Source organism: Chaetodon trifascialis, chromosome 23 (assembly GCF_039877785.1).
Source record: "Chaetodon trifascialis isolate fChaTrf1 chromosome 23, fChaTrf1.hap1, whole genome shotgun sequence".
NCBI lineage: Eukaryota > Metazoa > Chordata > Actinopteri > Chaetodontiformes > Chaetodontidae > Chaetodon > Chaetodon trifascialis.
In genome coordinates this window covers 8,139,896-8,164,170 of record NC_092078.1, presented here as the reverse complement: position 1 = coordinate 8,164,170, position 24,275 = coordinate 8,139,896, and the positions used below count along the sequence as shown (strand labels likewise).

General features: G+C 46.5%; 1 protein-coding gene across 1 annotated transcript; it reads right to left on the bottom strand.

The window, feature by feature from the left end:
- Window positions 1-1,436: 1,436 nt before the first annotated feature.
- On the bottom strand, window positions 1,437-20,271 carry per1b (period circadian clock 1b). Its single transcript, XM_070992768.1, has 20 exons — window positions 20,068-20,271; window positions 11,018-11,923; window positions 10,675-10,928; window positions 10,391-10,512; window positions 9,709-9,910; window positions 9,347-9,541; window positions 8,365-8,443; window positions 8,156-8,262; window positions 7,787-7,940; window positions 7,399-7,675; window positions 7,097-7,205; window positions 6,824-6,983; window positions 6,589-6,701; window positions 6,125-6,271; window positions 5,126-5,476; window positions 4,203-4,993; window positions 3,919-4,105; window positions 3,537-3,750; window positions 3,194-3,344; window positions 1,437-3,103 (listed from the first exon to the last, which is right to left on the bottom strand). Exons 2-20 carry the CDS (start codon window positions 11,431-11,433, stop codon window positions 2,807-2,809), a joined length of 4,326 nt encoding a protein of 1,441 aa, XP_070848869.1. The 5' UTR covers window positions 11,434-11,923; window positions 20,068-20,271; the 3' UTR covers window positions 1,437-2,806.
- Window positions 20,272-24,275: the final 4,004 nt, after the last annotated feature.

Genomic DNA, 24,275 nt, shown 5'->3' with positions numbered 1-24,275 from the left:
AAGGCATCTATATTTGGCAGGGTCCGCCACTTTGGTCCAGACAGAAATATCTCAACAACCATCAGAAGGATTGGCGCAACGCTCATGGTCCCCAGAGGATGCATCTACTGTATGTTCAGAGAGGAAATTTTAGAGGCTGCATGTGGACAGAATAATGGGACAAACCGCCATGAAGACACACCTATGCAAGTTGGAAATGTCGTAACTTGACAAACATCTCTGTTTTTCGTGGGTCTTTAATCTGCTTTATAAATGTACAGAGACGAGAAGAAAAAGGAGGGATGAGAGTGGAAAAATAACAGAGCTCTGATGAGTCAGAGGCTGAGCTGAACTCAAACACACAGGAGCACCTCCTGATATGGTCTGTAAGTCCGCTAGCTAGCTTACAGCTAACGTACAGTTGGTACACCGTTAAACACAAATGGCCCAACGGTCAAATTTCTACAAATGATGCTGAAAATTTCCTCTTCTTTCTGTCTGAGGACACCTCGACCTTGACGATCCTTTGACTTTTCCTCTAGCACCACCAAGAGGTTGACACTTGTGGTTTTGTGTGAAATGTGTTGACACCTTGGATCGTGAAATTTGGTGAGCTCTGACTTTTCCTGTCGTGCAGCATTTCAATTCACCCAATGCATTATTTTTGCAGAGAGGTCATAACCAAATACCTTCAGCACTAATTAGCTGCTAAACATCAGCCCGCTGGCATCGGCACTGAGGGCATGTTAGCCTCCTGACGTTCGGCACAGCGGCGCTTTAAGCGAAATGCTAAGTACAGCTTGACTGCATGGCTGTTGCAGACACTTATTTTCGGCACACGCAATTTACTCTGCAAGGTTATTATGAGGATTAAATTCCTTTCCGCAGAATTCACAGTGGTGGAAAAAAAGTAGCTGGTGAAGGAGATTACAGTAGGTTCAACCAAAACAGAACCGAGACTGGACTTATAAAAGTAAATATGGAAGTCTTGAAATGGGCTCAATTCTACAGTAAAATGTATTTTATTTTGGCAGGAAAGGGCCCATCATTATTGTAGAAAGTGACTTTAAAAAGCTTTCAAGCTGGTTTATTAACACCAGCTCTTTTACAAAATAACCCACATACATCACGATCACTGCTGTCATTGTTTTAATGATAAGTGTGCGATGAAGTCAACTTGGCAGCCTTGCCTTTGTCTAAACGAGGGCATGCCTTTTGTCTTTTTTAAGCTGCGGTGACCACTCTGGGTGGAAACCACAGTTGAATAGAAGGAGACTGTGGTTCGGTAAAGAAAGTCGCTGCCTGATTTGCTTTCTGCTTCCAGTTCATTCCGGACACTTCTGCGTCTCCAGGCCAACTGCTGCAAAACACCCACTGACAAAAATAGCCTGCGAAGAGATGTAATCATAAAACTAACTGCAGGAGAACAAACAGCAAAAAAAAAACAAAACTTCACATTTAAACTTTTCAAGTCTCTTTATTGTCTTTTTTTTGTACAAAGAATTTCACAAAAATATTAAGAAACTGTTGCAGACACCACTGACGCCATAAAGCATAGGATATCACATGACCAGAACAGTGCCACAGAGAAAGGGACAGAGAGGAAAAAAGATAGTAAACACTCTCCAAACTCTCGAAACCTTTTGCGTCCACCTCTTTCAAATCGGCTGAACGCTGCGAGCGAACACTGGCAACAAAAGCTCTCCCTCCGCTGAAGCCTCCGCACCTCCGACAGCGTGCTGGCAGTTAGGAAATAGTGTCTGTGGTGTTTGTGAAAACTAATGCCCGGCTGAAGAGGAACTTTAGAAGTCCAGCTCAACCTCTTGGCGACTCACGCTGCCACACCTTTAGCTTTATGTCGCTCAAATAAAGCAGCTGCGTCATGAGAAACACCATCTCCGCTTTTCAATTTTTTCAATTCAATTTTATTTGTATAGCGCCAAATCACAACAGAAGTTGTCTCAGGACACTTTCCATATAGAGCTGGTGCAGACCAAGCTCTTTTAATTTGGATCCTAAAGTGATTGTTTTTCTGCCGGATAAGATCTGAATCATTCACATACACTTTTTACAGTACAAACACTCTTTTGGGCATGGATCCCGTCTCTATTTGCAGTGGACTGAAAGTATAAAAATATACACAATGTTTACAAAATAAACCCGGTTCTCACTGCACGTTTTATCTATTGGGTGAAAGTCGCTTTTTCTTTAGTCTGGAGAAACGTTTTACATCAACAAAAACTCCAGTGTCCGAGAGAAACGGGATCTCGGTGGGAGCGGGATCCCAGACAGCCTAGGAGACATTCAACAAGAAGTCACAGACTTAACTCGCCGCTTTCCTCGTGAGCTGAACCCTCAACAGGAGAGATGAAAACGTCAAGGAGGACACTGTGGTGAAGAACATCCATCTTTATAGAAAGGCGCCTTTTTGTAACACATTCACCTTCGTCCTCTCTGATTATCTTACAAGTTAAATAAATATGCTGAGAACTACGAGAACGGGGGAGGAGGGGGGAGGAAAAAGTAGTGATTCACTCTCTAAAACTGAGTGTGCGTGTCCTGTAGTTTCCAAGGCATTTAATGTGCAGTCATACAACATGCCTGGTGTGCTGTCATCGAAGTCGGACTTGACGCAGGATGAACTGGGCCAAGTGTCCCGCCTGACCTGCCAAACAATAAATGGAAGTTGCCTCGATCTGCATGCACTGTTATGTCCCAGCGGATCCCAATTTTAACAACTTTACACCCTGTGTAACGATGTTTTGGGCACAGAAAGTCCTGGAAGGTGCACATTTTCTGCATATCGGCTTTATCATTGGCCACCGTCTTACTGAGTCATGGGAGACTTTTCTGTCACAGCTTCTTCTGAGGCCGCTCTCTGCTCCTCTGCCGGCATGTCTTGGTGGCCGTCTTGTGTTGTAGTGCCTTTCTCCTCTCCCTCGTCCTCTTCGTCCTCGTCCTCTAGGTGAGCTTCGTCCATGGCTGTCTCGAAAAGGCTCTTCTTCCCCACGCTGACGTCCTCCTCCTGAGCTTTCAGCACGCTGCACAGCTCCATCTCGTGGATCTCCACGTCGAACGGGGCGGCGGGAGGCACAAAGGGGGGAGACTTGCAGCCCGTGCAGCCCTGAGAGACACCAGAGAGAGACGATGATCTCACTGCATGTCTGCACACAGAACGCTTTCAGAGCTCAGGGTCGAGTCGCAGCGTACTCACAGAGATGTTGATGGCTCGGGGCAGGCGTCCTGTGCGGACCCAGGGGTGCACCTGGCTCAGCTCCTTCTTGTGGTCCTCGGTGAAGCGTGGCTGGTGTTTCTGCATGCTCCTCAAGGCCTCGCGGTCCTCTCGCAGCACCGTCTCTATGTCCCTGTTATTCAGGCACAGGGGGAAAAAGTCAATGAACACCTGACATCTCGACAGCAGCGAGTTTGAACAAAGAGCTGTCGTGTCTGTTGGGATGGAAGGAGTAGGAATGGCAGCGAGGCTCAAGCTCTTAATTCAAATCAGTGCTGCAGGTCTGATGCTGTGTTGTGTGGTCACCCTTTGCCCAGTGTCATACCTGACAGGCAGCTGATAGGTCATCATGACCTTGTCGTCAGTGTTGGCCATCAGCAGCCAGATGGGGTCCTGCAGGACACACTTGATGAACTGCTCCTCGCCACCGTCCCCTCCAGCACTACTGCTGCCCCCTGCTGGCTGTTTGCGGGAATGGTCGTTCTCTGATGAGTCGATGCTGCCGAAGTACTTGCTAGTGTGGCTGCCCTGGCTGCTGCCTGGATGGACAAGGAGGTGAAATTTGAGAGTGAACAGGAAGTAGACTTTAACTCAAGGAAAACTGCCTCTTGGCACTTATTATCCAGGAAGGCAGCGTGCCTTAAAGTCAGTGTCAGGGTGACCCAGAACTCTTACATTACTACTTAAATTCCAGAAAATCTACTAACTGGTGCCGCTGGTGCCAGAGGAGCTGCAGCCGTTGGAGCCAGAGCCTGAACCAGAGGACCTCGTCCCTGAGGACCCTGAACCAGAGGCAGCTGAGCCAGTGCCTGAGCGGGAGTCCTCCTGCAGCAACATATCCAGCAGATCGCTGGAAGTGGACATGGCATCTTGGTTGGACTCATTAGTTTCACCCTAAAGGGAGAAAGAGATCGTTTTTAAACATAGACATTTTAAATAACAAAAAAGGTTTCAAAGCTTAACATCTTACCCTGAAAGTCCATGCACTTACATTCTCATTCTCCTTGGAGGCATCATCGGAGCTCCCCTGATTGGCTGAGGTCTGTCCCCCGGCGGCGCCGCCCTGCACAGAAGGCGTGGCTTGCTGTGATGCTGCCAGGGCCGTGGCGACCTCTAAGCGGTTGCTTGGCGATTCCTCCAGCTGCAACAGGTTGAGAGGAGAGGAGCATCGGGACTGGAAGAGGGGGGACTCTGCGCCCTCACGGTCAGCGGGGGTCTGACTGTAGGACTGTGGGGTGCTGCTCCGAGATGGGGCGCAGGTGGCTGGAATGGGTACAGGGTTGGAGACGACAGTGGGGACAGCAGCTGGGGTGGCGCTGGGGTACGTGAAGTTAGGGTTGTAGAAGTGTCCAGGGGTGGTGGCTGGCTGCGGGATGGGTGCTCCCATCTGGGGGAACATGTAGTTGGGCAGAACGAGGGCCATCATGGGAGGCACCATCTGGGTAGCGGGGAAACGTGATGGATCTGGGACCGGCTGGGGGAAGGGCTGTGTGAGTGGTGGGTAAACGGGGTAGATCGGAAGCATACCGGGAGCGAAAGGGGCGGCAGGAATGCTGGCCTGGGAGCCTACGGACGGCCAGGAGGAGGAGTTTGTTGGGGGTCCGAGAGGCATGTTGAGGGGCATGGGAACTGTGCTTGTTCTGGGGTCACGGCAACTCCCGTTCAGGCCCAGAGAGCTGTGCTGGTCAGATGACTCCTGGTGCTTGAGTCTCTTACCACCCCGACCACGTCTGTGACCGGTGCTGCTTCCTGCGGCTGGGTAGTCTCGAGAACAACGCACTCCTGGCAAAGAGAAGGAGGCACTGACTTAAGCAACATTTTTACAACAAACTGTTAATAGTTAATGTGTAACACGTATACATTACTGTGTGTGTACGTGTGTGTTTGACTGCTGGGAGCAGTGTGTGGACTTACCTCGTGACAGAGGGTTGGCAGCTGGGATATGGCAGCGCAGAGTCGAAGACGCCGTCTGATCGAAAACACGCAGCTTGCTGAGGTCCTTGAAGCGGTCAAGGAATGCCTGCTCCTCCTGCTGGGTGTGGGCGGATAGCACCTCCTTCGTCAGACCCATCCTGCCCCCTCCACCTCCTCCTACACTTCCACTTCTCCGGCTGTCCCTCTCCGGCTGAGTGGCTTGAGGGGGAGGGGGAGGAAGAGGGGTGACGGCTGCGTTAACGGGTGGTGTCGGGCCGCTGGCGGGACGAGTCGAGGTAGGTGTAGGAGGAGCAAGGGTGGGAGTTGTAGGAGCCTCTTCCATGACGATGTCTGTGATAGAGAGAAAACAAGGAGGGGTGTTTCAAGACTTGAACTGAGACTATGAACCTTTAGAAAGAAGAAATGACAGATTCATCCTCTGAGAAGTGAAAAGCTAAAAGCATAAAGAGTAAAATGCTGTAGTGATACAGACAGAGGTAGAGAGACAGTACTGTGTTAGTTTTGCTGACACTAAGATGCTACATCTTCAAATTTAACATTACTCAACAAAAGATGCATCATCAATCTGTTAACTCACATTTGGGTAAAACCAACAAAACAGAAAAGAGAGGTGACACTGAGAAACTTAAGAGAGAAATTTAGACAAAAAAAGATAAAATCAGATGAAAAACAAAGGCATAGATCAGATTACCTGCAATCTGCAGTTTTATCATGCGGCTACAGGTTTCTGCAAGATAATTCTGAAGACTTTTAAAGTAGTGAAAAAACACTTTGTGGTCAGTTCCTTAAAATAAGCGAGGAAGCTAAAATAAGAGTGTGACTGTTCAACATAAAAAGTAGAAAAAGATTTGGAGGCTGAACTCAAACTCCAGCCTTAATTACAGTGAAGGCAGCGATGGACCTCCTACTTTGTCATTCCAAAGAAACAAGACGCTGAGCAGCGCACGTGACAGAGCGGAGAGCTCTGATGATTCCCACCTGACTCAGGGGGCTTCTTGTCTCCCACATGCACGATGGTGCTGCTGAAGCTGCACTGGGACGTGACTGAGGCGACACTCTCTGCCTTTGCGGCCATGGTCAGGGGGGGCAGAGAAGGTGGTTCACCTACGAGGCTAACTGAACCACCTGCGGGGACAACAAGTTCAACAAGTTCAGTTGCGGCAATGACTGTGTACCGGCTAGACAAGCACATTCAGACACACAAAAGAAGTGCTCTGCTGGCTCTCATGCGACAAATCAAGGATGCTGTGTAGAAAAATCCATATTCAAAAGCAAGAATACCATTTTTCATGCAGGATTTTTATTGGTAAATGCACAATGGTGAAAAAAATGAATAACGCGGGGCTTCGTAAAATGGATCAGAGATCGCGAGAAACAGCAACCTGATTACCTAAATTCATCATCATCTTCATAAACCAGCTGTAGGGAATTATAAAAAGTACCTTTGTTGTTGCCGCTGGCCTCCTGCTGTTTGTCGTCATCAGACGTGGAGGTGCAGGAGGAGGAGCCGCACTTCCTTTTCACCGTGTTGGGAATGTTACAGCTGTCCAAGTACCTGCGTGGAGTCAGAGCGTCGTTGGATGAGTGATTGATGATCACCAAGCAATGATGAGGCCGAAGACTTGAGGCTTGTGCATGCACGCACACACACACACACACACACACACACACACACACCTTATGATGCTGTCCAGACAGTTGATCTGCTGGTAGGAGTATCCAGTCGGGGCCTCCTTCTGCACAAGCGGTGCAGGGACCAAAGCTTTGGGTGGTTTTGTCAGGTCAGCTATCAAACCTCTGACTGGGTCACTCCTGACGTGTTTGACACCTATTGGGCCTGAATGACGGAAATAACAGGAAATGGAGACTTGAGATGACAGGCGAGGTCTTTTTGACATCATCAGCAGTCGTAGCTCGTTGTTGATGTTGTTGACCGTGCTTTGCGTTTACCTGTGCTGGTGTTCTTCCTGGGCGGTGGGCGGTTCCGGGACTCGATAAACACCTGCTGTCCATTAGTCTTGACCATGTGAACGTCTTTGCAGATCTGCTGGAACGTCATCTGGAAAAAAAAACGCATCAGACTCCTTAAACAGACAGTATTAAGGAAGTCTAATTTTCCATTTTCCTGAGACTATGGAAAAGGTCGCATGTTGCGAGGTAACCACGAGAAGGTGATCAATTATGTTGTATCTTATGGAAGAAGTACGTTTGTTCTGTCGGCCTATAACCAGTGGTCGCTCAGCAAAACTCACCGGTTTGTGCAAAGCGATCGCGTTGGCCGCCTCCTCCATGGCGGGGCCGTTGCTGTCGCTGGATGAAGCGGCGGAGGCACTGAGGTGCTGTTGGTGCGAACGGCGGGACTCCCGCGAGCCGCTGGAGCCGAGCGAGCTGTAGCCCTGAGAGCTGCCGCTGTGCACCGGCTGCACCAGGATCCGGTGGATCTGCTCGCTCAGCTGGACGACGTCGGGCGTGGTGACCCGACTCTCGTAGCCCTGTGGCGTCATGAAGACGTCTTCGTTCAGAGGGCTCCTGGAGACGGTGTTAGTGCGCCAGTTAGGACAAGAGAAACACGGAGGCAAATACTTTAGAATGAGTGCTCTGGCAGCATTTGTTTGTCAGTGAGCTTAGTAAGAATCTTACGTTCTGACTTTGTGGCGCCCTACGATGAACGCCACCTTCCGGCTCCAGGGGTTGACAAAGGAAGACCAGCTGGTGTCGATGGTCAGATATTCCCCGCTGCGGGCGCACATCCTCAAGGGGGAATACTCAAACGGCTGCCCTGCAAACTGAAAGACTGAAGGGAGATAACAGAGCAGACACGGATGAGAAAAGACGTTTGTATGGAAATTAGAAATGAGTTCTGACTCAGTCGTACAGCAAACTGTAAATAAAAGACAAGTGAGGAGAAAAAAAGAGAAAATCCTTAAATAATTAGAAGAAATTAATCCAGAAAAGGGCCATTTTCCAGTTTATGACAAATGCAATTAGCTCACTGCTAAATAGACTCACTCTTCTCATGTATAGCCACCATCATGGGCCTGTCTTCAGGGTGGATGTAGAGCAGGGTGGGGGTTCCCACCAAGTCCTGAGGCAGGTAGCCCAACAATGGCACTGCCCTGCAAACACAACATATATAAGATCAGCTGTCAATTCAATGAAAACTGGAAGATAACATATGTAATAACTGCAAAAAGTGTATCAGAGGTCGGATAACTGACCTCTCATCAACCTCCTGGAAGAGGCAGCTGGGAGTGTGACTGGTGGTGAAGATCCTCTTGTCTGGAGGGATACGAGGAGCTGAGAGGACACAGATGCGACAGATGAAAAGCGTGTTGTGAGGACAGGCTGATAAGTTCAAACAGACAGCATGCTAAAGGCTTATTTGCAATTCTGAAAGGCATCCAATCATTTGGTGTATGTGATATAATCCATCCATGTCTCTGGTCTCTTTCAAGTGCTTTACAGCTTTAGGTGCATGTTCCACTAGTAAATTATACGATGAGTCATGATGAGGAAAGTTCAAAATCGTGTGGGAAGCAGCTCCATTGAAGCGAACGCATCGCATTCATCAGCAAGATGAACGTTGTCTGGATCCTCGAGTGAGTCAAATCAGATTTGCAGTGAAAAGCTGATGAAGAAGATGACACTCGATTATCAGAAAGTAATTGTGATTGCGATGCCTGGGTTGCTCTGACATAACATTATCAGAGCTGCGCAGCCACAACAAAAACATGAAGAAGAGCGCTGCTTTGTGTTCGCGCTGGCTTCATCATCTTTTCTCTCGGTATTACTAATAACTGACGACTGCTCAGCTGAGGACAAGAAGTGACTTAGCGGCTCCACCTTTTGGGAGCGTAATGCTAAATGTGTTATCCTGGACAATAACGGCGTCTGCTCTCTGAGGTGTTTCGGCTCAGGGCGCTTCACGCCACGTGGCCCTCTGCTGACACAAACATCCCTCCCTAATGGTACACTGTGCAGGAACTGTAGGTTACTGCTTGTAAACACAACATTCAAACTTGGGCCATTCTCCCCAGCTAAACGCCTCCTGACCGCAGTTGCCAGAACACACACAGACCAGTGTAGGCTGACCATCTGGGGCATCGCATACCTGCATCAGTCACCGCTTACAGTGTCTGTCACATTGCATCCTGCATACATTTAACTGCTTACACAGAGAGGCAATGATATGACAAATACCCTCATATCCGGAGTGGACCTTCTCAGTGATGAGCAAGCAGCAGGGCTGTGGCTCAGCGGCATCCGAGTCTCTGATGGTGAGCTGGTAAGGAGTGAGGCGAAAGGGGTAGTAGCGCAACTCGCCGCCCTGCGTCCGGTCGGCACTGATGCGACAGAACATGGACTTCTCCTGCGTGCAGTCGACTGGAGGAGACGCTGGGAGGGGAAAGAGTCGGAGAAAACCATTGAGCAAAAACTACAAATCCTCCCGAATGGATTAGTGGAGCACAGCTCTGGAAGAAAATCAATGGATTGTCAGATATTGAGCAATTTCTTCTGTCAGAAATCGTTTTAATGTGTCGTCATCCTGCGGCTCAGCTCACCAGACCCGATGCAGGAGGCCCAGGGTGGCAGGCGACAGGGGGCCGTGCCGCTGTAGAAAGTGCTGACATCCTGCGGGGCCAAAAGCTCGGAAAACACCGTCCCCTGAAGACCATCGGGCTTGCAGCGCAGCAGGGACGAGCCCTGGGGTGACACGTACACCACCTTCCCCGACAAGAACGACACGGCGATGGAGAAAGTGTCCTGAGGAAAAGTAAACAGACGAGGAAGGTGGAGGAATTTAGCGAGACGGCTCCAACAAGCTGTCAGCGGGAGCTTTCTTTGTGCAGTTGTGTTTGGCAGTTTCGACCTTTTCTCAGTGAATTAAGAAAGCGAGAAGCAAGCAGTTTCTGAACAGAAGCCAAAAAAGGGTTTTTAAAAGCTAGGGCTGTGTCTTTCAATGCATTATTGTTTCATCACATATATAAGCAAATGAAGTGGACTGGATGTCTGTACCTCCGTCTAAATTTCCCATATTGCTCCCAGTTTTAAGCAGTGGCACATTCCAACTAACTGCACTGATTAATCAGGATGTTGTGAGTTCCTCGTTCAGTTTCATCTTATACACAAGGGTAAAAAAAAACAAAACACACAGCTCACTAACTGCAGTAATGAGATACTTGTCTGAAGAGTTTACTCAAACACCTACGAAGCAGGAATAAGTAAACAAGCGTATAAACCTACAGTGTTTTTGAGGGTGTATTCTGAGGTGATGTTGTCGAGCTCCTCGATCGTGAAGGCAGACAAGTCCAGACTGCAGCCGTGACACTCCTCTACACTCCACTGATGGTAGTACTCCTTGTTGGCTAGAAATGGTAAAAATGAAACGGGGTCAGGGTGTGAATGTGGATACAGGTACACACATAATGTCTGCAGCAAAAAACAAGCACTGAAGCCTGAACAAAGAGGCTTCAAATGCACCATTAAGCAGGGAGGAGAGGCAGATACAAACAAACACAGGCCCTCACCTCGGACTTGTTTCACGCACTGAAGCGCGTATTTGAGCGCGTTCAGGGTGCTGGAGTGGCTCTTGCCCTTGCGCTCGCTAGGCAGGCGGAGCTTCAGCTCCTTGATGGCCTTCATGAGCTCTTTCTGGGTCTGGACCCTCGCCGACTGGTCGCTGCTGCAGCCGGAGGTGGAGGGGGGGTCGTGCTCCGAGCTGGTCGACAGCAGGCTGTAGGCCAGGGAGCCGCCGGGAGGGGAGAGACTCTGGGAGTTGGAGCTGGAAAAGGAGGGGTGAAGATTACACTCGCTGTTTCCCGAACAGAGATGTCACAGCAGAGCAGAACAATTTAGAATTCCGTCTCTTACCTCTTGTTGCTCTCCGTGGTTTCCAGCATCATGCCCGAGTCCTTGCCGTTGGACGAGCTGTGGGAGCTGCGTGTGGACTGGCGCCCACGCGACCCGCCCGCCCTCTCCATCCCGCCCTCGCTTTCCCTCTCGCCGGAGTCGTTCCCGCTCGAGAGTCCGTCCATATCGTCCAAGTTGGGCCCCCTTCGGTGCCCGGACGAACTTCCGGATCCTGAACCTCCACTGGGAGACGAGCCGCCTCCAGATCCACCTCCCTGCTCCTGATTGGCGACATCAGCACCGGGCTGACCGCTGCCGGTCTTCGGAGAGTTTAACCCTTCTGACTCTGCTTCCTGCTCATTGTCTTTCTCGTCGGCCCTTGCCACTCGTCCCCGAGTGCTGCTGCTGGGCATTGATTTAGGGTTGTCATAACTCATACTAGAGTAGGATGAAGCTGGTACAGCCTGATTAAGGCGTCAGCCGAAGTGAAGACAGGAACAACTGTAGATTAAGTGGGACTACTATGTATACACAGGTGAATCATGGCTGCTGGTTGTTTGTTAAAAGAACTAAGGAGAGAAATTCATTGTTTCTCCAGGAAAAAATGTTCAATTGAAGAGGTGTGGGCTGAGAGCCCGAGAGAGGTTTTTCAATGACTTTGGCTGTAAAAATATCCCGATTGGCCAAACCGCTGCCTTTCCAAAGACAGCAAGAAAAAGTGTCACTCAAAGTAATTCAGACAAGAGATGATTTGTTGTTTATGAAACAGCCTTGGCATAAGCGCTCCAACAGATGGGACTGTGAGGGAGAGTGAGAAAAACAGCTCTCGGTGAGGGCAAAAAAAAAACAAAACAAAAACAATCTCTTCACTCTGTATCTGATCTTCTCGCCTCTTGGAGATGTGTTGCTCTAGGTGCTAAAGGCCACCTGAGATGAGAGAAAAAGAGATGGACAGAGAAAGAGAGGGAAGAATATCAGCGGCGGGATTAACAGAAACGCCTGTCATGGTCTCGCAAGCATGTCTCAAGGACTACAGATACGAGAAGTTTAAAAAAATGGAGCGCTTATCATCAGTTTATCGTGTCGGCCTCCAAGATTCAAACATGGCCCTGAGATGTTTTCACCGCCTCGCGGTGCACACTGAATGTTTGTCTGCCGAGCGCCCAGCTGTTAGCCTTTTACCCAGATTATCTCGAGAAAACAATCACCTCATCTTGTGCACAGATTGACAATAATCTGCGAGTGCGTATGCATGCATCTGAATATAGAACAGGTGAACATGCGCTAATTACATGGGACGCTTGCCGGTCGTCATCGATAAATCCCGTTTTAACCAGAGGACGTCGAAACAAAGAGAACAGGAGGAGGACAGGACAAAGCTCTCCATCAAGTGTTGTTTTAAATTAAGGTTTGTTAGTGAATCGTATCACAAAATGTATATATATAGCCACCACCTACGCAAGTGAAAGTCTAGTGCTATTTATTCTTTAGGCGAGGGAGACACCACATAATCCTTTAAGCCCTGCAGACGCAACCAGATGAAGAGAGACGCCAGTCAGCAGTCGTCACTCATTCCAATTTTATGCACCTTGCTGCCCCACAACCCCCTTTACCTACGCCGCTCAGGTGTGCTGGGATGCTTTTGGTGCAGAATTTGTTCAGGACAGGTTTAGCCTCCCGCCTTGACGCAACAACCCCTGGTCAGGTTCAGAGTGGCCATCACAAGCTGCTCATTGGATGAGGACAACATGCGTGGACAGCTAATGACAAATGTCTCTCATTCCACAGAAATAACTGACGCAAACGTAACAAGTCGGGATGGAAAGTTGCGAAAGGCTGCAAGTTCAACGGATTGATGTGCCGCTGCCTCAGTACGACTAAGCCGCCTCCCCGATGAAGGTGAAATGCTAATTAGCCCTGTGTTTGGTCAGATGGATGATGCACACTTGCACATGACAAGCTGCGTGTGCCACGGCCGAACTGGGCGGGGGAGGGCGATTATTATATGGAAATATGCAAGCATGGTGTGAGTGGGCGATGAGGCAGGCTGGCATCGATGCATACTTCCACATTGATGGCAAAGACACATGGCTGTGGGTGGAGGTGGTGGTGGGGGAACTGTGCTCGGGCTGCTAGAGTAACTGGATGTGCCCGCCCCACCACCTTTCTAAGCCAACTACAGTGGGTCTTTTGCTTAAGACAGCGCATCCCCAAATTCAATCAGTTTCCTGTGCCGTTGCTGCAGCCAATCCCAGCATGCACTGGGTGGCAACAGGCGAGGCTAAAACATCAACAGACATAATATTAATGCTCATACTTCCATCTATAGGCAGCTCAGAGGTTCCAGGTCACCCAGCATGCGTGTCCTCTGGACTGTGGGAGGAAACCACAGCACCAGGAGAAAACCCACACAGACACAGGGCGAACACGTAGACGCCACACCGCCATGCCTGAACCGGCCAGGTCAGGTTTGAGGCCATGACTGTGAGGTAACAGTGTCAGCCGCTGAGCCACCATGCCGCCCACTCAAATTATTCACAGGAAATGCACTCAGTCAGACCAATGTCTGATTATGCAAGACAGGTGTCTATCTTAGTGGAGGAAAACATATTGGACAACGGCGACGCTGCCTTGCCCTCTGACCAACATGCACCCTACTCTCAAAATATGTTCGTTGCATGACTCACAACAATTTCTGAAATTTCATGTCACCTTTTGTAACTCATGCATCACTCTCATGTTGCACAAATGAAGAAAAGGCCAAGTGACTCAAGCCCTCCCAGGTCTCTGAACGCTGCCTGCTCCGTCGGGGTGTCACTCCAGTCACGACGGGGGAACATTTAATTAAACTTCCGCGCGGCAAATCTTCATTAAAATCTCCCATTCACTTCAACTGAAGCCAATACGACTAATGAATCCGAGGTCGCTGTCCCAGTGTCACGTCCTGCAGGTCAGAATTCACTTCAGTTCAACTTCTTCCTGCTAATTAGCACAGTTGGCCAGTTAACACACAGATGCTGTGTGGCTGTTAATAATAATTCATTTTAAGCAAACAAGTCAGGATTGTGAGGATTTGCCGCTTTTTAAAGATTCTACATCAGTGCAGATTTAATATCTTTAGGTTTTGGACTGTTAAGTCAGACAAAAGACATGAAATGTGACCTTGTACTTCCAATGGGGACGTTTCACTATTTTTTGACATTTCACAGCTTAAATGATTAAACAGTCGATGAAAAAAATAACTGCCAGTTTGAACAATAATCAAAATTAGGATCAGTTGCAGCCCTGCTCTGCTCATTACATATTAATTACCTCTGTGACAACTGTGACATAACTTCCTTGTTCAGGGCGGGACAGCTTTGTTGGACAGAAGGCTAACGTTACTGTGCCTTTAGTGTGTGCAAATCCCCCTCTTTGGTTGAAACACCTTTCCATTCGGTTTTAAGTGTCTAATTTCATGTGCGTTAACTATCACACTCTGCAGGCCGACAGCTGGTTGCAACTTGCACCATGGCATACGTTAAGAATTGCGGAACTGTCTGCTGTCTGACAACCACGACCAGGGAGACTTCCATTATGATCTAAAAATTGGGAATATTCCCCCCGTCGCAGAAAACGGTTCCTGGAAATGATTAACATTTGAAGTTGTTAAAGCCAGCAGTTATAAACACAAAGCTGATTTTAGAACAATCAAGCCTCGCAAAAGGAAACTGCACACAAGAGAAAACACTGCAAAGTTGCTTTTAGAGACAAAAGCGCACAGCTCGCCGGCTGCACCGCCTCAAAAGTGAATATTTGTCAGTTTTCTTTGCCAAAATTGAACATTTAAGGATTCTGAACTGCTGTACAACCATAACAAGCAACGAAGAAGCCACCTTTATCTATTGATTGGCATTTTCACCATTTTCTCTTACTTCATGACTTAACAATTAATTGATTTATCTGGAAAAAAGATCTGCAGATTCACCAATAATGAAAATTGCAGCCCTAGCCGCAGTCAATGTAACTGACTGTGACAGTCTCAGTGTATATTGTGTAGTAATAGCATATTAAAGGATGGAGAACAGGCCACAAACATCTGCAGTCTGTATAAAAGTGCAAAATTGTTCACAAGTGTTTCTTTCATTTATAGTGCAGAAGCTCTGACTGCCATGAAATGAACATAATCTGGCCTACAGGGCACAGTGTGCTAGTCTGCCACAACAGCGTCAGTGTGTACAGTCACTGGTTCAGAAGGCTACACCTACACAACATCACGAAAAAGACACAACAAACACACTGCTTGCTCAAAACCATCCAAAACCAACCCATGATACTTCCCGATTGCAATGAGGCTGCAGGAAGGTGTGGCGTCGCTCCGTGCGTGAACATGTGTGAACTTCTCCGCTTGTCTGACACAACCCGCCGCGCACCGATCCGTCACCAATCACTGCATCACGACATGCTTATATTGTTGGATCACGTTAAAAAGCAGTACCGTTTCAGTGCCTTCATGCCTTCTGATTGTCCGTGTCACAAACGCGCACCGCGCGACATGCCGTTGTCCTGCGTGTAACGCCGCTTGCACTGCAGCGCGGTGCCGCCTCGCTGTCCTCGCTGTGTACAAACGGCACGTGTCCGCAGCGGTGTTTTCCGCAAGCCTCACCGGCTCCTGATTGGCCGGCTCGCCGGGCCAATGAGAGCGCGCGTCATGAGGAGGCAGGCCCGCCTGCGACAGGGGTCTGCCTGGAGAGTCTGCCAGACACGGGTCTCAGCTCCGCCTCGACGTTCGTATTTTCAATACAGAAAGGCGATGAGCAGACGCGCGCAGCTGATTCAGGACCAGTGTCTCTGAGAGAGGGGCCAGTGTACATTATGTACGTTCATGAGACAAAGAGACACGCGCTAAACCTGAGCTGGGTGGGGGAAAAAGCCGGTCTACCTCTACGTGCCACAGCCACATGACTTCTTCGAGTAGTAGGAATTATATAACAATGTATTAAGTTATTACATTATTAGAAACAAGCATGTACACACAGTACATTTTATATTTACCTACATTTGACTGCTTTTGCTTTGATGCTTATGTGATATAAAATATATAATGTATATAAAGATCTACAGAACTGAAATTTGAAACAGTATAATTTAAGATTTGTCTTCTGTCATCCAATGCAATTAATCTAAAAACATTGTAAATTAAGGAGGGGGAAAGAAATTAATAAAACTGTCATGAGCAGTGGTTCACTCTCACACTGAGGTCAGCAGGACAAGGTACCTCAGATAAAACAAGCACATTTACTGCTAACAGTGAACCTGAAATCACCTGCGAATCTGCTCCGACCCTCCTCTTTGCTCCACTGCTGCTGAACCACTTCGTTCATAATCTTCCAACTGGGTTATTGTACCGTGGGTTTGTTACGCACACACCTCTGCAGCTTGGATGTTCACTCACTCTGGCATCTGACCACCCCACAACCAAACCCGTCCTGTCCAGTTACTGCTACTTCCTGGATTACTGCATTTTTTTTTTCATCTTGCACAATATATGCCAGTTTTCTCTGTGTCACTCTATGTCAGCTGTTGTTACAAGTACCATATTGTGTCATCCACTGATGTACTCTGTAGTTAATGGATGGCAGTGGGCTCATCTAGCGAGGCAAATGTTGACTTATTAATGCTTTATTCTGCATGACCATATTCTACAACGACGAGGCCATTAACTAAGAGTTTTCCCTCAATAACCTATTGCACATGGATTTCCTTAATAAATTCCCCAGAATAAGGCTTTACTAAGTGTTTTATGATGACTCATAAAGAGCCAATATGCATACTAACATGCAACTGAGTAAATGCGTGATAGTTCATATAAATTCACACAACCTAATTAATGGTGAATATGTGTACCTTTGTGCAAAGTTTCAGTCGTCGTGTGACATAATGGGAAATGCAACGGCCATTGTGTTCACGTTTGTCAAACTTAGTAGGTGTTTTCCCTGAGCAGAAATGACTAGCAGTTCTTATTATGGCAGCCAGATGAAAACGTTGCATGGCACATGATTTTTACCTGGGAGGTAACACAGACTTCTTGTGAATAGCATCAAAGTAGCTGCAGTTATAATGGGCCTCATTCACCACTGGACCGTTCACAGGATTAGTGGCCATTGTTTCTTTAATAATTGATCTAAGCGTCATATTATCTCAATCATTACTGATAAAAAACAAATTAAAGCACACCCTGGCAGAGTTGGCTATGAAAACTCTCCTTTTTTGTACTTAATAATTACTAAAAGAAGAAGAAAATTGTAGTGATGAAAGTGATCTTAGAGTTACAACCCCTAATTATCTTTTAAGGGAAATGTCACCCGTTTTCCAGCCTCTGTCAACAAATGAATAGATAAATAAATAAGATAAATGCACACGTGGCAGCATGCTGATGTGTCTGGTCTACTGTGTGTGGTGCAGGAGGAGGAGCTTCTTTGTGTGAACAATGTAGTAATTATAATAATTTAATAAAAACAAAAAGCATAAACATCCCAAATTCTAACAGGGTAAAACTTTAGAACTTTTTACTTCTCTTCACCTGATGACTAAACACATGTTAATGCTTTTGAATAACCTGTCTCTGTGTTATGCCCTGCCCCGCTATCCTATTTCGATCGTAAATATATCAAGTTACGGAGACAAAATGCTCTTTTCATGAAGTTTACAATGTTGATGAAGGGTGGGATGACATAACCTCAATGCATGATTCATATTTATGACACTTTATTATCTTTAGTCTAGCTTACATGGCAAGTTTCTGGAGTCAACAACGCGATCAATGAAGAAGTCGAGTTTTCTATCTTGGAAACTTCTTGTACCTAATCACAGTTTAATAAAGAAGATAATCTGATTAGCCTGCCCGCAAAACTCAGACCCATATCTTGATACACTGTAAAATCAAGCTCCAGATATCCCACTGGCATACTAAGTCACAGTAATAAAAGAATTCATGCCATAAACATGGAGATTTGTTCAGCAAACCTTGTGCAGCTGCACATAAATACAGACAACAAATATGTATATGAAACTAAAGGAGAAGTAGTTTAACCATCAGTGGCCATCAGGTGATGCTTTGAATGTAAAATCCGATAACCAAACCCTGGATTCATAAGTTTAAATTGCAACACAAGCCTCATTACAACAGTCAAAACTACGACCACTTAAGGCATGTTTAAGGGGCCACCCGTGAGCAGTTTCCTGGCAGCCTGTGGTACAGTAAGTACAGTATCCTTGATTGTTTTGCTCCCTAACTATTTCCCTCAAATCAGTCTCCCTCTCTGTCCTCTGAGCCTTAAGCCTTTGTGTATTCCAGCGTTTTAAGCCAATTTAGTTCAGTTTATAGTGGAAAACAGATTTGGTGAGAAGCCACTTTTTGTGGCCACCGAGGGCACAAACAAAGCTCTTGAAGCCAAAACACGAGAAACCAGTGTTTCGCCGCTCTGTGGTCAGTTTACTCGTCCTGTCTCGTGAGTTGAGTCAGTCCCCTACATTCATGTGATCGCGCCGATTAGATGTGGATCACACCGCTTCGGCCACTGCTTTCCATCTAACAACTTGTGTCACCCATGCAAAATGAATGCCACTTGCTTTGATTTGCTCATGGATGAGCTGGAGGAGTCATCGCGATGGTGCCCTCCAACAACTCTGAGACTTACTAACAAATTGCACCTTATGAGATGGAAGGTTTGTGTTTTCTTCTTTTTATTTTCTGTTTATAGTGCTGTCCAGCACATGCCTTTTGTAAACTTTCTGGGTGTTTATGAGCAGCTGTTTTGCACACTGAGGTATTCAATAGGGTGAGATATCTGTAAGAATCTACAGGGTTGCATCTGAGCAGATTACTGTGCATCTCTCAAGCTGCCGCGGTCTGTTACTGAAGGCCTGCCGTGTCTGGAACATTTATTGCAATGCAGAAAATAAAGCATAAGACACGGTGCAGCGCGTCTATAGAGCTAGAGGAGGATGTACATTCCCATAAATGCCACATGTTGTACATCACGGAGGCTGGCGGTATGGATGCCAGCTTGTCACCCCATGGTTGCCACTCGCAAGGTGTGAAAATACATGCAAATGGTTGACTGACAGCACACGAGGAGAAGAAGGCCCACACAGACATAGCTGGTTTATAACTACATGTTCTGCAGAGGTTTTGCTCATTTTCAGTGATGTTTTTTTTTTTTTTATGTGAAGCATCCTTAATGGTGATATGTCAGAACAGCTTGGGATGCAGCCTGTGTGGATGCAGCTGTTGCCAAAGTTACAGCAGTACAGTGCACAGAAATGGGTGGATTGCAACGGCTGTCAATCACAGGACATCATATCACTGACTAGATGCACACAACCTGCAGTCAACAAACACACAAGCATATTAGGTGGATTCACTTATATCTAGTTGATTAAGCTTATGCACAGTTTAAACTGGTGTAACTGGAGAGAAACTGGACAGCATTTGTTGTTGCTCCAATAGTTCAGAGACCAAAATAATCCTGGCACACAAGTCAACATAAACGGTAAACATCAGAAAAGGGAGTGACCATGGATCAAATGGGGTTTGACAAGCAAGCATTAATCATGTAATAATGTCGTATTAGCACGCTAATAAAATAACGGATGGTTAATTTGATGGCCAAAATAGCCGATTGAACAGAACATGTTTGATATCTTCGTAATAACGCATACCGTAAATGCTGTAAATCATGAGCATTGAGTAGAGCTGGTACTACATTGAGCGACGTCTGCAGGCGGATCCACCCCACAGAAACAAAACCTGCCAAGTTCACTTATTGAACTGACCGTGGTGTGGTCCATTAGCATTAGAAACACCCTACAAGGTTAAACGAGAGCACAAGTTTCACATGTAACGTTTCATTCTGAGATTACAGAATAGCTTACTGATAATGGGAAGTTGATATTACAGCTACGTTATGAGGCACGTAAGCAAAACGATGTCGACAATTTGTACACTGTCGCAATGATAAGTATCATGCTAACGTTAGCTTGAACGCCATGGCCATAGACACGACAACAACCAAACCCAACCAGCTTACCTCGGATATGCTTCACCAAAAGAACAGCTTTGATATTCCCAAACGAGGTACGAAGAATTCTCAAAGAAGTGATTTAAATCCCGGTAGCATCGACTGTCTTTGCTTGACGATCTCAGTATTTGCTCTCAAGACATTTTCAGTCGCCCCCCTAACCGGAGTTTACACGCAGGGATACACGTGCCAGTGCATTGCCTGGCAAGTACTGTAGATTCAAGCCACCGTGATTGGACAGCGTGAGGCGATATCTCCGCCCAAACACGCCCCTTTGCGTTGTGATTGGCCGCAATGGGCGTGGTTAGCCGCACGGGGCTCGATGGTCACGTTGCAGAGTGTTTGGTCCTGAGTCCGTTTCCAAACATACTGAACATGAGAACAGTGGATGTGGCCTACTTGGGTTACCGTAATAGGTGTAATAACGTCGCAATAAAATGTAATGTGTTGATATAGTGTGTTATTATGCTCTTATTGGCAGTTTGTTTAAAGCATAGCTGTGAGAGTTTCAGTTCTCTGATCTATACCAAGACATAAATTGAGATATCAACAGAGTATCTGATGACTACTGGTGAATAACTACTAATATTTATTTCAATTATTTGTTGAATAGGCTGCTAATAACAATAGTTATCACCACCACAGTATTAGTAGTAGTAGTAGTAGTAGCAATTGTGGTAGTAATGTTATGTTTTTCCATGAAAGTTAATTGTTGTCTTTGAAATAGTTTGAATAAATCTAAGTCTTAACTCAAAGTCCTCATTTTATTTTGAGTTAATTCATATGTATGTGTATAAATCCTTAATAACTACTCCAAAGGTAACTAAGCAAGGTAAACAAACAAGTCATAACCCAAATTAATTCAGATTTACTAGATTAAGATTGTCCAGAGTACATGAAATCGACCCAGTCCTGTCGACTCATCTATTTAGAGATGAGTGGGCGCATTTTGGTACAAAACCACACGGGGCTATTTCTGCTGCGCGTTTGTGTCGGACTTACGGCTGCGACAGGACCCAGGCATGCAGATTTCAACGTGCAGCCAGTCGATGACGTCATTTGATCTGCCTCCCCGCTCCGAAGGCACGCGGCCGACAGTGTGGTTGTTGAGTGGCTGTAAACAGTGCAGATGTGGGGCACATGCCAGCGTGTAAATAACCATTACTACTAAAATACACCCTAATCTGGAACGGGAGTAGATTTATTACGGCAGAATGCGCGTAAACACAAAACAAAGTCTAAATTATTTTACCAAATGTCAAAATTACAAGACAATGAACACAGCATAAAGCACATCTATTGCACCAGTTCATCAGGTGGCAGACATACAGTACATAGAAACTCTATGTTCTCTAAAATGTGACATGAAAATAAATACTCATGAAGTAAAACGCACAAAATAAGAAATGGATACGTATCCACACATGCAAAACTGTTTATCACATCATGTACCTAATGCTTTGCAGTGCCACCACTTGGACACCCTTTTCAAAATATCCTGTGCACCCCTCCTCATGTAAATATCCCACTTTCCTCTCCAGTCAGTGGCACATCACAGCTCTCTGCCATTGGTCGGTGCTGTAACTTGGGCTTGGCTTGTCTGAGCGAGAAACAGCAGTGGAGTCATGAGACTCAACCATTTGACTTTTGTGCCGCTGCACAGAGCTGCAGAAATCTGTCAGTGTTAATATAACATTCATTTATATTGCAGCATCAGATCGTCTTTAACTCATGTTTTTATATCAACATGAAGTGCAAAACAAGTAAACAACAGAACATTTGATTCTACATGCTTTGACAGCTTTGTGCCTCTTGTGATGATGCTTGCATTTGACAAACAGATTCACACTGCAGCTGCTTTAAAAATGTGGTTCTCTCTGACTGGTCAGCTATTAATGTGGATTCACAGCATTTCATTGGTGGAGCTGCACACAGCCATCTGGCCAATAGTCTGTTGAGGGCGTCTGGCACCAGCTGCTGGCAGGTGCTTGTGTCCACATCTTGTTGCAGACAGTCAGACCAGTTTACTGCACCGACATGTTTACCACTTTAAACCTGCTTCAGTTAAATTAATACAGTGCATTTCAGCTCAGGCGACAACTCTGAGTCATTTTTATGCTATAAGCAACAAACTCTATCAACTGTGTGAAAAATCCAACTCATGTTTAAATACACTTGACTTCTGAGTGCTTAGAGCTAAAGATGACATGAGGTCAAAGAAATGTAAAATCCTTCAATGGACGTGCACATAGCTAAGCATGGTGTGATGAAGGCAGATCAGCATTCAGATTTAAGCAGCATGATGTGTCCAATAGGGGGCAACATTGCATAAAAATGTCACTGGAGGGAAACCCCTGACATGTTGGACTGAACTAACACAAACAGCAACGCAATCACAACTAATCCTGGAAAACAGGTGAGCATCACGAGGTCCTCTGAGCAGTGGGCGACAGGACAGTGTCAAGATGTGGAAGGAAGGGTGCAGCTGCTTCTGTTAAAACTGGTGCATCATGGGTACGTGCGTGTGCCCAGAGATAAATTGTAAGCAGTAACAGAGAAATCTGGAGTGAGTGTTTTCCTTGTTATTCGATCCACTTTGGAAAAGTTGAGTTCATCTCTCCCTGTGCTGACCAAAGCAGATGGTAGGTTCCAGTCATGGTAAGAGGCCAGTCGCTGGTGTGCAGCAGCAGGAGAGCAGGTGGCTGCTTCCTCTGAGGCTGCAGGGTTTTGTTTTTTTCTTGAAACTTCCAAATTAAATTTTTCATTTCTGTTGTTATTAATAAACATTGTTTTTTTGCACAGAAGTTTTCTTTTTTTTATTGAAAGCACAAGTGTTTTGAATCAGCAGGTAGCTGAAATCAGTTTTTCTGCTTTTCTCCGTGTGCTGAAGGTTCCTCTTGTTTCTCGTAGAAAAGCAGGTACGCTGTTTGCTGTCGCTGGTGACAGACAAATTCAGCGGTTGTCTGTTCCATGTTCTCGTCGTTGTATGTGAGCCAGCAATCTGTCACCCCTCCTGCACGCTGTGGTCGGTGAACACCATCGCAGATGTAATGGCCTGTGAGGACACATTAATGACTAGTGGTTCATCTGAAGGGCTGGTCAACTCTTACACCTGGAGAGTCATTTTGAACGTGTAGCGGCTGCTGAACGCAACAGTTACCAAAGTTAGTAGTGGAGCCCAAATGGCTGATGATGCTCACGAGAGAGTAGCGAGTCTAGGAAAGAGCACAGTTAGCATGAAACGGCTCCACTTGCAGAAACATTTCATTTTACTGTGGGTAATGTATATTTGACAGGCTGATTTCTGTATCTATTTTCTTTCAATATTTCTTCTCAAATCAGTTTAGAAACAGAAAACAAAGCTGTTAGACAGTCATAGTCTCCTTCACTGAGTATCATCCTTACCTCTTCTGTGACGCCACGTGCAGGATTCACCACCAGTTCCTTCGATAAAACAATGCTGCTGCTCAGCTTCTTACTCCTGAAGCTTTCGGTGAACGTGAATCTTTTCAGCTGGAGGATCAGGATACTGTTGAGATGGAGGGAAGAGGGTCAGATCACGAGTTGACGGAGGAGGACAGAAGGAGGGAAACAGTTCATCCCGACACCTGACTGCACTGTGTTATGGATGGTATTACTCACTTTGGCAGAGTCAAAAAGGAGCACTGCTGTGACAACTCCTCAGCGCCGCACTCGCAGTGATACTCCACCTGGGTCTCCTGCAGCGGGGAGAGGGAGCAACAAGCAGGTTTTAGTGTTAATCTTCTCATGGATGATATCAAAATCACTTTGACAAACATGTGATAATGGAGCTTTGGGGTTGGACTCACACAAACTCTCAGTGGATGAGCAGATGTACTTACTTTCAGGCAGTCCTGCAGACACTGGCTCACTGAGCCTTCAGGCACCAGGTCCAGGAACAGGTTTATGTACTTCTCCACCCTTGTGAATTGCATACCACATCTGCACAAAAAAGGGACAATTCCAATGAAACAGCAACAGTGAATCTAAAAGAGTCTGTGGCTGTGGATTCATACCCCTTGCAGGTCCTGGTGTTGAGCATCTGGAAGCCGATATGAGCGTCAACAGGGCAGGTGTAACTGATGTCCATGTCAAATGCTGCTGAGGAACTCATAGGCATCCTGCACAGAAACACACAGACAAAAGAGTTTCAGGAGGTGGAAATTCAATTAAAATTCATCCAGTAAAGGTCAGCA

Bases quoted from the DNA above. Each gene is read 5' to 3' on its own strand.
- per1b (XM_070992768.1), bottom strand. From the start codon at position 11,433: ATGAGTTATGACAACCCTAAATCAATGCCCAGCAGCAGCACTCGGGGA. The intron at 3,751-3,918 runs GTTAGTAGATTT...TTGTCCATCCAG, and splicing joins CTCTGGCACCAGCGGCACCA to GCAGCAGCCAGGGCAGCCAC. The intron at 3,104-3,193 runs GTGAGTACGCTG...GGTGTCTCTCAG, and splicing joins CCCGAGCCATCAACATCTCT to GGCTGCACGGGCTGCAAGTC.